The 15,128-nt window shown below is 32.6% G+C and overlaps 1 protein-coding gene across 9 annotated transcripts in view; it reads left to right on the top strand.

Annotated features, from left to right (window-relative positions):
- Positions 1-15,128, top strand: part of LOC122719620 (hemicentin-2) — a 401,244-nt gene that overhangs the window by 336,728 nt on the left and 49,388 nt on the right. For all 9 annotated transcript variants that reach the window (XR_006347660.1, XR_006347658.1, XR_006347657.1 and 6 more), the window contains exons 7-10: positions 508-658; positions 4,464-4,575; positions 10,238-10,416; positions 14,761-15,105. Coding sequence is in view for 2 of the 9 variants with exons in the window: in XM_043945581.1 (XP_043801516.1) it covers positions 508-658; positions 4,464-4,575; positions 10,238-10,416; positions 14,761-15,105 (787 nt within the window). In the remaining 7 variants the exon portion in view is untranslated. The remainder of the gene's footprint in view (positions 1-507; positions 659-4,463; positions 4,576-10,237; positions 10,417-14,760; positions 15,106-15,128) is intronic.

The raw sequence follows: 15,128 nt of genomic DNA, 5'->3' as shown, positions 1-15,128 counted from the left end.
GGCAAAGCAACCGTCCCCGGTTAGATGGATTCGTTCGTCTGAATTGTTTTTAAAGTAATTGCACGCTCTGGATGACGCTCTCCGTATATGGAGAGTCGAAAGTCATAGCTAGGATCGATATCCTTCAATAATCCGGAAATAAAGTTGTGAAATGTGTATTTTATAGATTAACGTTAAACGTTAAAAAGATAATTTTAAATTCTTCTCTTCTCTTATTGCGATTGGAAGGTAATTGGAAATATAGAAAGAAGAATTATTTATGTATAATTCAAGCTTATATATTTGATAATTTTTAATTATGTATAGACAGATATAGAGTGAAGTGAATTGGAAGAAAAAACTAGATCGTACGATAATAAAATCAATCTATTCTCGACACTTTTCGAAAACAAATAGCGAGAAGCGAAGAGAAAGCAAGGTTACGAATTACAAGTTGGGAACATTCGTCGATCTTCCCTGTTAACAAATGACGCCATCGACGATTTAATATATCTCTGGTGTTCGCAGGAGGATGGCACGTCGGTGACCATAGGTTACCTCGCTTTCACGGCCTCTGTGTACGACAATGGAAGAACGTTCAAGTGTTACGCCGAGAACTCGGTCACACGTTCCGAGGACATGAAACCGATGATAGAGTCGACAACGATCGAAGTTTTATGTAAGTGAAACGTAATTCTTTATATGCTCTTTCTTTCTTTTTTTTTTTTTTTTTTTCCTAAAGGAAAAAGTAATTTTTTGAACTTTATGCCAGCTTTTTTCCTTATTGATCTTTCAAGAGAGAATTAGTTTATTTATAAAAGGAATGAATATAAATATAACTTAAGGCTTTGATAGATTTTTAGAAATGTGAAGGGGTGTATACGAATAAAAATATGTTTGGACATGTTTTCATGTTTCGGTGCAATTTTTTTCATGTTAATTAAAATATTTCTTTAAGCATTTCGAAATTGGAACTTGGAATAAAAATATGTTTGGTATATTAAGGAGATATTTCTTAAATATTTTGATGTTTTCGTGCAAATTTATCACGTATTTAAATAATAAATGTCCACTAGAATTATTCCAAATTAAAATATTTTATCAAGCATATGCAAGCAATATGAAGGAAAATTTTATTTACTTAATAGGATTGTGTGTATATCTATATAACTTTGGTTTCTATAAAATTAGAAATTATTAGGCCATTGTAAAAAAAGATATTGATTATAATAAACGTTAAATTCTTTAATGACTAAAGTGGAAAAATATGGGTCACGCGTAGCAGGCTATTAAAACAAGATATAATTATAATAAACGAATATCAGAATGATCGGATTACAGCTTTGATGACACCTTATCATAGTTAAGAGAAGCTTTAACGTATTTAATAACATTTTCTGTTCTTTTTAGCACGTTAAAATATTTATTGCTTGATATAAAAAGAAAGATAAAATATTTTTGGCATTGATATCTTTATTGATTTTATTTTGTTTAATTATTGAAACTATTTGGAAAGTTAGTGAAATGATTCAAATAAAAGAAATGTTTAATATCAAAAATTAAAGAGAATAAAATTCAAGAATAAAGTTGAAGAGAAATGTTGAACAAGCAAATAATAATTTTAGAATGAAAATACAGTGTGTATTAAAAAATGACAAAGAAGAAATACTGAGAACAAGCGAACGCTAATTTTATTTTTATATAATAAATTATGTTTTCACGGTTGAAAATATGAAATTGAACATTCATGATAACTTTACAAATTTATTTTAACATAAACTTTCTCCATAAAATTATATTTCGTCAAAATATAATTTCTCATCGCGCAAAAAGGTATCGAAAACAGATTAAAACGAAGTCGGACAATTAAGCTCGGCGATCTTCATTGCACCACCGAAATATCGAAAACATCGAAGTCGTTCGATAAAATTACCATTCCCGTGCTCTTGTCTCTCGAAAGGCACGATTAAAACGAAATTTTCCCCTACGGTTCGTCCACAAAAAAAAAAAAGGATCGCAAAGAATCGGCTGTAATTTAGCCGTGTCGATCCGAAGGAATAAAGGTGCGCGCAACGACTCGAATGTTCTTCCGCGAGGGGGTGGTGGTTGTTGGAATTTTTTCCCTGTGTTTGATCAACGTCCAACTGTGTAGGAGGCAGGCCTGGAATTAAGTTACACTTCACAGATCACAGTTGTATATATTCCTGTTTCATCGCGCCCTCTCCAATTCGCTTTTTCACCCCCGCACAAAGGGTATAATCGTAGATTCGATTAACCCGAATTAGATTCGTTCGATGCTCGTTCGATAATCCGCCAATTTTTTAGAGGAAAGGAAGAACATGCCGTTGCATTTGAAATATCTCCAAGTTGCTTGGGAATGTGTTCATCGTTTTGCAAAAGACAAGAAGGAACATTTATTGTTTGTTTGATTTTAAGAGGGGGAATGGAAATGAATGGATACGTTCATTTTGCAATATGATTATTAAAATATTAAAATCGGAAATTAAGATGTGAAAATTCTTGACATGCCATTAATCGTTATATTTTGAAACTTATAGAGGATATTTCATTTATTTATCGTTAATTTTAGAATTAGATATCGACGATGTTGTTAACAATTGGTTGTACATGTTCACTATTTTTTTCTTATCGATTTATCGCGTTAAATATCTCACGGAACGATATCCTCGAGCTCTGAAGAAATTTAAAAATTACTTTCCTTATCTTCTTCTACGTAAATCCTTTAATGTTTCTCGACCAAAAAAAGCTCTTTTCATCTACCAGTTTCACCACCACCATTAAGAAAACGTAGAGCATCATGGTAATCCCTCGCTATCTTATGATCTATCCATAGAATTGCAACGCAAGTTCTTGCATTCCCCATATTTAAAATTTCCATCTAACTAATATATTTCAATCTTTTCATCAAGTTTTTACTTTCTAACTTTTAGAAAAACTCAGCTTTTTTAAAAAAAAAAAAGAACAAAATTTTAAAACAATAATGAAATAGAACATTTTATATTTCATTAAAAATACTGCAATTAATTTTCAAATAATCTAAAAGCTTTAAAACTTGTACCAGAATAATTTTTATTAACATTACTCCTAAGATGAAAAATTAAATAGAGAATTCGACAATTCATTCTTCATACTTCCAAACGTTAAAAGAAACTTAGCCGAGGCTTAAGAAAATATGGTACAAACTTAACCTAAGCCCAGCGTAACTCGCGCCACCTGGTCAAATTAAACGAGCCCCGCGAAAGTCCCTTCCCTTTCAAACCGTTCTCGGTAACCTTTCGTTACATTCTCTTCAATTGCTCCACCCAGACGGAAGATTCCGTCATAACGAGACACGAGAGGAGGACAAGAAGACTGTGGAGCGTCTGGTTCGTGTTTCCAGCTCTCGGATCTCGGTTGGGAGGGTTGGAAGGGAGAAAGTTTCGTTTTCGTAGCCAGCAGGAAAACTATCCACGGATTGGAAACGTGAAACTCGCGGGGTTGGCGCGTTTCCAACTTCTCTCACTCTATAGGGAGAGGGTCCACTCTCGCTTATTTACGAGGGTTTTGTTTTATACCGGGCATTTTGCGCCGTCGCGTTTAAACATATCTCGGAACGCGGACGAGGCCTCCTGCACCTTCCGGTTCCCATGACTTCGGGCAAGCGTTATTTTAATTCCAAACGTCTCGCGGCCACGTATTTTCGGAGGCATGCATATGGATACCCTCGCCTTCCATTTCTACGATATCGATAGTGTGCATTTCTGTTCACGAAAGTGGAACGAAATGTGGAGGGGAAATTTTTTTTTTTTTTTACTATTCATTGATAAGGAAAAAGTTGTTCTCCGATAATATTTAAAAAGTGTTAAAGTGATGAATTCGATCGATTCGAATTTTCATTGGTATTAGGCAACGATAATTTAATTCTTCTTTTTAGAAAAATAATTTTATTTTATGAATGTAAAATTTTGATAGAGTTGGAGAATTATGAGTTGCATTATATCGTTCAATTTGCGTGTTCTGTGACGTCGTATTTTCCATTTTCCTCTTTTCACGCGACACATGGTTCGACATAAAATCTTGGCGAAATAAGATCCACTCGACATCTCTTTTTCATCTTCGCGCCGAGAGTTTCCACATTTTCACGGGGACGCTTTTAATTGAATTATATCCCGAGTTCTGTTTAAGAAACGCGAAGATACAAGTGGTGCTACGTACATAGATATTATGGTTGTTTAGAAAATTTTTGTAAAAATAGCGTTGCTTTGACAAATTTATTTCGAAATTACATATTAAACGACATTTAAGAGATTTTTCTAGACTTTACAGAAATATTTATATTAAGTTGAAAGTGAAATTCATAAATTAATATTAGTATTTAAAATTTATTTTCAAATTATGTAAATTAATTCTAATTGTTTTTTACCTTGTTAATCAAAAATTTATGTTTGATAATTTAATGTAAAAAATTAATTTGTCTTTTACAGATCCGCCTATAGTAACGATGAAGCCAGAGAATATCACCGTAAATGAAACCGTAGATTTTATAGTATTTTGCGATTACGAAGCTAACCCGGCTACCTTAACGAGAGTATCATGGTAAGTGAATTTTTATTAATTTAATTTAATTTAATTTAATTTAAAAAAAAATAAAATATCAACTGTCTGATATTTCATATATTAATTTCTCGAGATTATATGTATAATATATAGATAACAATTGAAATAATTTTAAAGCCGAATTCATTTATATCGGTGACCAAATTCAATTATATTTTCATTACTGTAAAATCCTCTATAAACCACGAAGCAATTGAACATTGCAGTAAATCAATACTTAATAGCAGAAATTGGGGACGCAATTCATTGTACGTATTTATTCTTACATTTTCCAATATAGAGGCGAAATAATGCTTACTTTGTACAGAAATTTAATTACAGATATTTGTGTTCGTTAAATATACGAAGATACGATGCTCGATATCATTCTGTATTGATTTTGTAATTAACGAATACGATACTTTAAGGAGGAAATATTTCTAAACAATTGAATAAAGGAAATTAATTTTTTAATTTGATAATAAATTCAATAATATTCTATAAATATTTTTAATATTAATATTAGTTTATTTGGCAAGTCACTCGAATGAATATTGCTTGCTAAATCGCTTACAACTTAATAATTAATACATCTTTATATACAAACTTTTAACTTTCAAGAGTCGATTCGAAATCATGTTCCACAAATATATTCACATTACTCGTAGGATGGATACAACGCGTCAAGATCGTTCGTTCCATAAATTCGAACAAAAAGTGCATTCAAAAAATGAATCGTTCTCATTTATAAATAGAGAACATCTATAATTCATTGAATTTATCGTTTCCCATTAGAAATGAAAACAATGGTAAATTTAACGCTTTTATCCGCATATATCAGCTCGGAATCGGTGTTTATTCTTTCGTTTCAACCGATTTCAAAACACGCATAGCGAATTTCTTTGGCGTAAAATAGGGTGCGTCACGCGTTTATAGCGCGCTGTCTCCTGATAAAAATTGATCGAACATGTTTTGAACACAAATCGAATGGGGGGAGGGGGGAAGGAAAGAATCACGAATTTATGTTGCCTGTCTTTACCACATGGCCCATTCTGAATCACGTAAATCCATGTTTTTCATTCTTCAGATGTTGACACGTTCTCTCTTTGTGGTGAACGATTTTGCTCGTTTATCAAGCTCTCTCTATTTCCGGAGAACTAGCACGGGAAAGTGTTATATAGATCGTTTTATAGAGCGTTTTCGTGAAATCGATATAGAATTTTTTACAGAGAGGAAAAAGAAATAAGAATATATAAACGAGGGAAGAAAGGGAGGGAGGGGAATATAAGGGGAATAAAGGCAATTCAGCAAGAAATTATGTTATAACGCTGTTGTTAGGATCAGGGTAAATTGTTCCACGTTGAACTACGTACATTGAATTACGGTGCAACTCACGGTTGTGAATAGAGTAATTGGTTGGAAACTTTATCGAAAATTTTTGTTTGTCTTTTTTTTCTTTTTTTTTTTCTTTTTTTTTTTTTTTTTTATCAAGTTTCTGTGGTTTATCGTTTCTACTTCCAGACGATAAAATTCTTGTTTCTTTTTTATCTAAGACAATTAATCCAGAAATTTTAAATAATGATATATCGAGTTTGATTACTTTTGTTCCTTTTTTCTTTTTTTTTTTTTTTCTTTTTTCTTTTTTGCGAGATAAAAGTCTGTAAAAAGTGAACGAAAGTACAGACATATTGAGAATCGTGCATAAAAGAGATTCGTATATCAAATGCTTGATAAATCGCGAAACTGTCAAACCTAAAAAGCAATATTATTCAACTTTGATCCATATGTTTTTTTCTAAAAACCATCATAAATCTTGTCAATTGATGTTCAAGGGCACATCAGTTACACGTAAAACTGCGATATATCAATTCGATGTAATAATTTGCTTTTTTCCTTCGCTCATTAATATTCATCCTGTCTTATTTTTCTTGTTTTTAAATATTATACTCAGAACACGTATTATCGATTTGCTCGGTTCTCTTTTTTCTTCTCTTCCCCTAATTTTCGATATTTTCCTTTTTATGAATTTATTATTATTTTCTTTAAAAGATTGCTTTCATCACTGCCAATTTTCATTCAATTCAATCTTTAATTTTTTATTGGAATAAAAATTGCGATTTCAAGTTATTTTTACATACAACCATTCTTTCTTTATAACAAATTTCGAGATTTGGAATTAGAAGAATCGATTTCATTGTAACAATGATATATTTTGATTTTTCTCTTTCATCAAAGAAAAATTTAGAGCTCGATCATATCCAGATTGAACATGATTTCTGAATCTAGATTTTTGAGTGCTTATCTGTACTTTATAAATGACTTGAGTGCTACTCGTTTGATAGATTCCTCCCCTCTTACATACATTATAATATACAAGATGTTGATATATTCAATAGAAAACCTTTGGATCGATTCTAGAAGCGAAAGCAAACACAAAAATCGACAAAAAAGGAAATCTCAACCAATTTTATGCATCAATTTCTTTTCCTTCAAATCCCAAAAATATATCAACAACCTATATTATTATAATGCATATTATACAACATTGAATCCTAAAATTTCTTCTTCCACATTCTCTTTCGATTCCAAAACACTCGTTTCTCTCGTTGAATGCTAATAGTAAAAAAAAACTGGTTGATTAAATGAAAGTTAACTGAAAAAAAAAAAGTGAGACTTTTATCACCTCTGTCCTCTATTAATGATCATTTATCAGAATACCATCCCTTTCTCCTTTCTTAAACCAACCGTAATTTCTTCGCTCATCGACCTCCAATATCCACGATACGCTTTAAACGACTCACTTTAAACGCGTTATCTTAAGAAGCGTTAGAAGTCATCTCCATAGAGCATCCTCCCGAGAATCCAACATTCTCTCAACGAACTCTCAACTGGCCAACTTTATTGTGCTCGCGCGGGTTTATAACCGCCTCTTCCTAACCGCCTCGACTAACCGTGTTACGAAAGAGAAAAAAAAAAAAAAAAGAAAAGAAAAAAAAAAGGAAAAGGAAAAGGGAAAAAAAAAAGAAGGTAAACCGGTGGAAAGTTAATCCTGGAACGAGCGAAGATTGGATTGGAACTCGGGCCGCGCGACGATACAGTTTCTTTATCGACTTATAACGTAATAACTGAAAGAGCTGTTTTGCAAAAACGATTTTAAGCTGGCACGTTAAGAGGGTTTATGATGGGATGCACGATCGAAGTATTTATAATATTTAGGCGGGAGGGAAATTTTTTGTTCTTTTCGCTTTGGAGTAGGAAATGCTATTAGGAGGGGTTGTTACTTGAAATCTTATTTTCTTATCTTAAGTCTTGTTTCTTTGTTTCTGATGTTTTTATCGCTGTCGCGGAGTTTTGTTCTTCGAAGAAGGAATTACGATGTGAAGTACTTTTTCTTGGAATTTCGTGTTGACGTTTTGTAATAGTGATATAAATAGATTAATAAATATGGCGATGGAGTAACAGTTTGGTAAATTATATCATACAACTATGTGATAACATACTTGATTATCTATTAAAGTGTAAGTTATAATATGAGAAGATTTAAAAAAAAATTGTAATCAAACATTTAATTCACAGTCTCATTTGTTTTACGAATAGCGTATCAATAAAATCAATAATAAAATCATTTATGGATTTTTTATATCGATACCGAATCTCAAAGTCAATATTTAACGTAGAATCACGTCACATACTCTCTGGAAACTATCACTCCAGAGTTAATGATATTCTCGAACCACTCGAGAGCATCCGAGTATTGATCAATTAACGAATTGCAAATGGATACTTTGAATTGCAAATTTTTGCAATACCTCGCCTCCCGATCAATATTATTGATTACGTGATTAATAATCCCAATTTCTCGCGGAATTTTCTTATTACACACAAAACCTTTAAAGGGAATATTCCGTGAAAAAAAAGGGTGAATTTCGATCTCCTGAAAATCCCTCGAACCAACGAATATTTACGCGCACCGATTACCGATACCTTATGCTTGTATAGCACCGGTGGAAACGGAAGTGGAGGGATTTAAAAGTATCCAACGAGAGGCGGCAGCAGCAGCAGCATTCGAAACGTCAAAATAAAAAAGGCGCGAATTTATCGGGATGATTTATTATACTTTTCTCTGGCCCACCCTAAAAACCATATTTCACGCTGATGCATGTAATGGCGCGTGTACACGCGCACAAGGAGGGGGAGGGGGTTGGTTTCAATCCCAGGTGTCTGGTTATAGCGGGAGGGAAATATTTCGGGGTAAGAAATTGCCGCCATGCGGTGCAATAAAAATTCAACGAACGCGATTACCAGGGAGAGGGTAATTACCAGAGAGAGAGAGAGAGAGAGAGAGAGAGAGAGAGAGAGAGAGAGAGAGATGGCGCGCGCTGATTAAGAGTCATCTGTTCGATGGCTGCTTTACGCTTTCGACATCGATCATCGATACACAGTCCACCGATCGAGTTTTATCGGGAAAAATTGGAACGTGAAAAAAAAAAAAAAACGAAGGATGCTCGTTTGATGTTCGCACAGGGATGATGATACGGGAAGCCAATGTTTTTCATAAATTTCAAAAATACCACTTTCACGATTTTAAATAATAATAGCGTTTGGAGAAGGAAAAGGAGTGAAAATATATATATTTATATATGTTAATAATAATGTTATTTAACCTGTCTATATTTTTTTAAATAATATATTATACGTTTTTCTTTTTTTAGTTCGTCGTGCAAGGTTTAGAGAATGAAAGGAATAATTCTTTATGAAAATTTCGTATTTGATGATTTGTAATGGAATATTTTTAAGTTCTATTGATTAAACTTAAACTAGTATTTTCTGTTAATATATTACACTATTTTATTCCATATATTTCTCTGCATGTTATTTTCGATAAATTTTCATTTTGCTAGTAAAAAAAAAACAATTTTTTCCTCTTTCCTGTTTTCAAATATTACTTATATATATATATGAGACAGAGAGATTATTTTAAATTGTAAATCGATTTCTACGAGACATTTTTATCGTGTATTATTCGAATGTCGAATATTAAAAATCACATGGATAACTGCAAATAGAATGAGAAACATGAAAAGGGAACACGTGTTTAACATTATTTGGTTCGCGTCAATATTCCTTTCGATTACGAATTAAAATATTTTTCATGGGAAAAAAGGAGATACTATGCCTCGACGATGTTTTTTCGCACTGCAAATTGATTCGAGCGAGGTGTAATGTTCTAAAAATATTGAAAAATCTGACTGACATGTTTCGTTCGACTAAATCAAATTTTTATGAATTCAGCGCTTGTTCTATTTGCGTAACGTGTAATTTTTTGTTATTTTTGCATTTTTTTTTCGATTTAAAATTATCAAGACACTTGGAATTTCGAATTCGAAGAAATAATGATTTGCATCATTTCGTTAATACAAATACATTTTAATCCTAATAAAAATTAACTCGAAACACTGCTTTATATTAAAATGGAAATTGGAAACCATTTACAAAAAAAATATGATACAAATACATCAAGTACAATCATTTGATATAAGAAGAAATTGCAAAAAAGTATAAATTTGGTATAAATAAAACAAGACGAATTGTTTTTTTTTTTTTTTTTTTTTTAGCTTTTTTACGTAATCTCTACAAAGAGTGTTTTATTTACCTCGTTCAGGTATCGAGACGACAAGGAATTAGTTCTAACCGACGATCACTACGAGGGCGGTATCACGGAGCAAACGGCCCTCACCGTGAAAAATGCGACACCCAGTGACATGGGCACTTACAAATGTGTACTAGAGAATAACGTTGCCGCATCCACTTCAGAGGACGTCGTTCAAGTCTCTGTTCTGTGTAAGTATTTCGAAATTAATACGATTTTAAAATTCAAAATCATATATATATATATCAATAGTAATTTTATTCGTTTCAACAAATTTTATACGTGAAAAATGTTCCAAAACAAATCTAAATCTATTGATCTAATTTTCTTCATTAATTTTTGGGTATCGTGAAATGATACGTTAATAAATTTTCGATGTTACTGTTTTTTTAATAATAATTCGTAATACCGTCGATGAAAAAAAATAAAATCGACATCATCGATGGGAAGAAAAGATACCTGTAGAAACAGTTCCGTTCCGTTTCGCATTACGACAATTTATCGCGTTTTATTCCGGTAAACGATATTTATGCGTCCATAAATTTTCGCGAGTTCCGCTTTAAAACCAATGCCGGAACGTACCTGTTCTTTTTTTTATTTCCAAACATAATCTGTCCAACATTCTTTTTGCAAATCTTTTCTTTCTTTTCCATTAAATGTAACGCCATTGATGGTTAAATCGATCTACGATTCAATTAATACACAGACAATTCGATTCAATTAATAGTTAAATTAATAATTGTGAGTAATGTGTTTATAAAATAATATTTTTTTTAAACTAATACTTGCACATATTATTAATCATATTAATTAATAATTTTATTTGTTTTATGTTTCAAATAATTTATAGAGGAAAAATATTATTTTCTTTAATTGCAAAACTTATCTAATTTTAATTTCCATCGCATTTTTTATGATTTTTAAGATCAAGATTCGAAAAATCTTCTCATGAAAAAAATGAATCGTGTAAAATCTTGTTGATGGTATTACATTTAATATCACACGAATTTTATAATCTTTCCTATTTATGCTTTTACTATATCCAGTCAAAGCATTTCCACGAAAAAGAATTTCTTTCTTTGCCGTCATATTTTACAATTCCTCGAAAACTCTAATCACTTCTTATTTCACAAATATTTCATTTTATCCTCAACTCGAATGAACAAGTTAAAAATCAATTAAATATTTCGAAGAAAAGATGAGGATGAAAAGAAATATACCACCCTCTTGTTATCGATCTATCCGCGCCATTTTGTCCTTTGCGCGGCCCATGCATTTCGCACTTATCTTCATTACAAGGACTAATTTCCTTCGGTCGACTCGAACCGAACGATAAATCGTTTGGCAATTATTTATTCGACGAGTGTAAATCAACGCTGGCAAAAAAAGAAGAAAAAAGGATGGTCGAACGCGGGGGATGCAATTTATTCGTCACCGAATCGTTATCGTCGCCGAATTTATACGCATCACGCCGATTTAACACTTGTCGACGATAAAAGGCCGATGGGCTCGAAATACTTGGCAATATTAAGTTATAATTGATGGAAGTGACAAGGGCAGCCAGTTATCGTCACTTATTTAAACGGGGCAAATGAAAAGCGAAGCGGGCATGCTATGAATAATGAAGCAGAGGTATCTTAATTAAGCCGGACAATTACACGGTTCGGCGAATCGTCAAATCGGCCCGTTCGTTTTCAACAATCGGCAGATGTCAATCGTTTTATCGCCAATTTCATTATCACGAGTCGATCGATCTTTTGTTATTGCATTAAGCACGTAATTAGGATTCGGAGTATTTTTTTTAATCTCTATTCGTATTTTATTCGATTAAATGTGTTATCTCGTTTTATTATAATTGTTTCTTTTTCTCTCTATCTGTTTCTTTTTAATCGTTGTTTTATCTAACTATAACTGTGCTATCATTGTCTGAATATGATCTTGTTTTGTTTCGCATAATCATGATCATTACCTCGTTTTGACTAGTATATTTTAATTTGTCTAATTAACATTATTTGACTGTCATTTATTGTGGAATTGATTTTGAAAATATTAACATCGTGTGTAAGATTAAAAAAATTTTATTTCGTTTCTATTTCGTTGAATTTTTTAAATCAATACTCCAATATTTGTCGAGTTTTGGGTATCAGTAATTTCACATATTAGGGTTATTGAGAAAGGAACTTATGGGGGGTTAATCCGTTAAAATGAATGATTTCGATATCGAATCAAACCAGTTCTTCCTTTACAATTTTTAGAATTTCCATCGAAAGATTTAGGTATTATCACTCTTGTGTCATTTAGAATTTTGGGTTTCTTTACACAAGATCGTGGACAGGTCCATTTATCAAACTGATTCAGGAGAGGTTTGAGATTCAGATTGCTATGTTTGCGAAAGAAAGATATAAGACTTGGCATTATTTTTCAGTACAATTCATAGTAGAAGAAATAAGAATGAATGATTAATTCAAAATATAAATATAATATTCGATTTAAACCTTTTACAAAAACATTTAACAATATTTTATTATTAATAAAATTACGTAAGGAAAAATAACCGAATTGGATATCCAAAAAATGATTTTCTTTTATAAATTTTGCTATAATAAACACGCAACTCTTTTATATATCCAATTTCTCAATCGCATTTCCCTTTCGGAGGGGAGAACTTCCTTACAATCATCAGGAATGAAAGATTTGAAACTTCGCGAAACTATGTTAAAAACTTCGAACTTTCGACATTTATACTTTTATACTAACTCTCGAAAAATAAACGAGAAGTTTAATTTAAACAAAGCGACAAAATTGAACTTGAAAACGCCTATTAAACGAAACACAGAATGCAAAGTCGTACAGAAACAACAAACAAGTATATAATCGAACCGCTATCGAAATAGAACAACTAGGGGAGAGTTTTATCCAAGTGTTCCAAGGAATATCTGAAAGCCGCAGGATAAAATGGCTTCGTCAAAAGGTGTTTTAATTTAAGATAATCTAGATCCACCATTTCTCGTCGTATCGATCATACGATAATAATCGAGACATAATCCCTATCTCTGTCGCACCAATAAATCGATATTTTTGTACTTTTCAACTTTTAATTAACAGTATTGAATCAGTAACCCAACTTAATTCCGATCTTTTATCGTTAACAGTTTCGTTCACAGCATAGTACTCGTATATACAGTTTCAACAACTGCATATCAGCATGGAATTAAATAAGCCCCTTTCTCACGTGGCATACCGGTTATTGGGTCAGCCATTTCCGCCTCTCCAGGAAGTTAACGTCCCGTTACCGTAAACTCCGGCCGCGATACAATGAAATTCTAATTGCGCCCTTAGCTCCGGGCTTGTTGTATTTTGCGAAAACAATCCATAGGAACCGGGCCGTGAATTCGAACACGGAAAATTAGTTTCGTTGGATTCCATCTTTCTTTCTTTTTTTTTTTTTCTATCCTCTCTTCGAAGAGCAGACTTCGCTTCCCGGATCCCTTTGTTTCGAACTTGTTGAAATCTTGATTGCCTTGGCAAAGAAACTATGAGAAAGAGAGAAGGGAAAGGAGAAAAATCTTTTCTTTTTTTCTTTTTTTTTTTCGCCAAATTTTGTTTGATTGAATCGTCGAAATAGAAGATTTCTATTCTTCTACGGTTTCATTTCCTGTTTATCCGGCCGGATGTAGCATAAATAGATCGTTTTCCCGGAGGTTTGGGTAATTTATACTCTTCGTTTTGAATAGTTTCAATCGTGGATATATACATCTTTGCTCGTAAAACATACAACGCTTCCTTCTCTTTCTATCTGCCTCCTTCCATCCGTCTGTTTTTCTCTTTCGATGGAAAATTATTTTTTTTCTATGGTTTCCTTTCACGATTATCGATTTTCATTATTAAATTTATTAGATTTTGTTGCGCAATGGGATGATGACACGTTGTGGATGATACGATCGAATGATCATGTTTTCAATATTAAATTTGTCACATTGGACGAGGAAGAATTATTGCGTGATTGGTGGAATTTTTATTATTTTTAGAATAACTAACTTCACGACTAACTAACTTTCACATTGTTGAAAAATTGCCTGTTTTAATGTCTTCTTTTTAAAGTATTACGTAAAGGGAAGATATTCATGTTATTATACAATGAATAAATAGAGTAAAACTACGTTATTTTATTAATATAAAGTATAATAAGCAAAAGTTATAAAATATTCAAAGTAAAGTATATATAATATTTAATAAAATTTCATAGATATAAAAATTTACACTAAAAATAATAAAATCTGCCCAAATCAACAATTTTCTCTTCCAATTTCCAGATACAAGTTTAAAAATTAATATATTTCTTTTTTCTAGCTAAAATTAATTCCAACATTTCACTGAACAAATATCTTATTCCGTCTCGCAAAGAAATCCCTCACGGAACAAATGATAAAAAAATATCGAAATACGAAGCAATTTTCCTAAAATTCTGAAAGGAATAAATAGAAGCAAACGGTCGATAACGAGGGGCCGTTTCACCGTTTCTTATCTGCCCGCAGACAAGCCGGTGGTGAAGGTGATAATGGACCCGGAAACACCTGTGAACGAGGCGGACCGTCAGAACGTCTCGCTGACCTGCGAGGTTGTTACCGGGAATCCAGCAAGCCTGACCGCCGTACGATGGTACTTGGACGGGGATCTGTTGAAAGAACTTCCGGATTGCACGAGGAATAGCAGCTCGACCACCACGACCACCGAGGAATCTTTAATTTTCTGCGATATCGATCCGAGCAAGCTGCTGCTCGAAGCTGTGGGACGCTCCTTTCACGGCAACTACTCTTGCGAGGGTAGAAACGACGCTGGCTGGGGGCCACTTTCACCGAGTGCGCCTGTCATGGTCTATTGTGAGCTCCTTTTTTTTTTTTTT

The sequence above is a fragment of the Apis laboriosa genome, unplaced genomic scaffold (assembly GCF_014066325.1).
Source record: "Apis laboriosa isolate Shangri-la unplaced genomic scaffold, ASM1406632v1 scaffold91_cov154, whole genome shotgun sequence".
Lineage (NCBI taxonomy): Eukaryota > Metazoa > Arthropoda > Insecta > Hymenoptera > Apidae > Apis > Apis laboriosa.
This window is presented reverse-complemented; position numbering and strand designations above follow the sequence as displayed.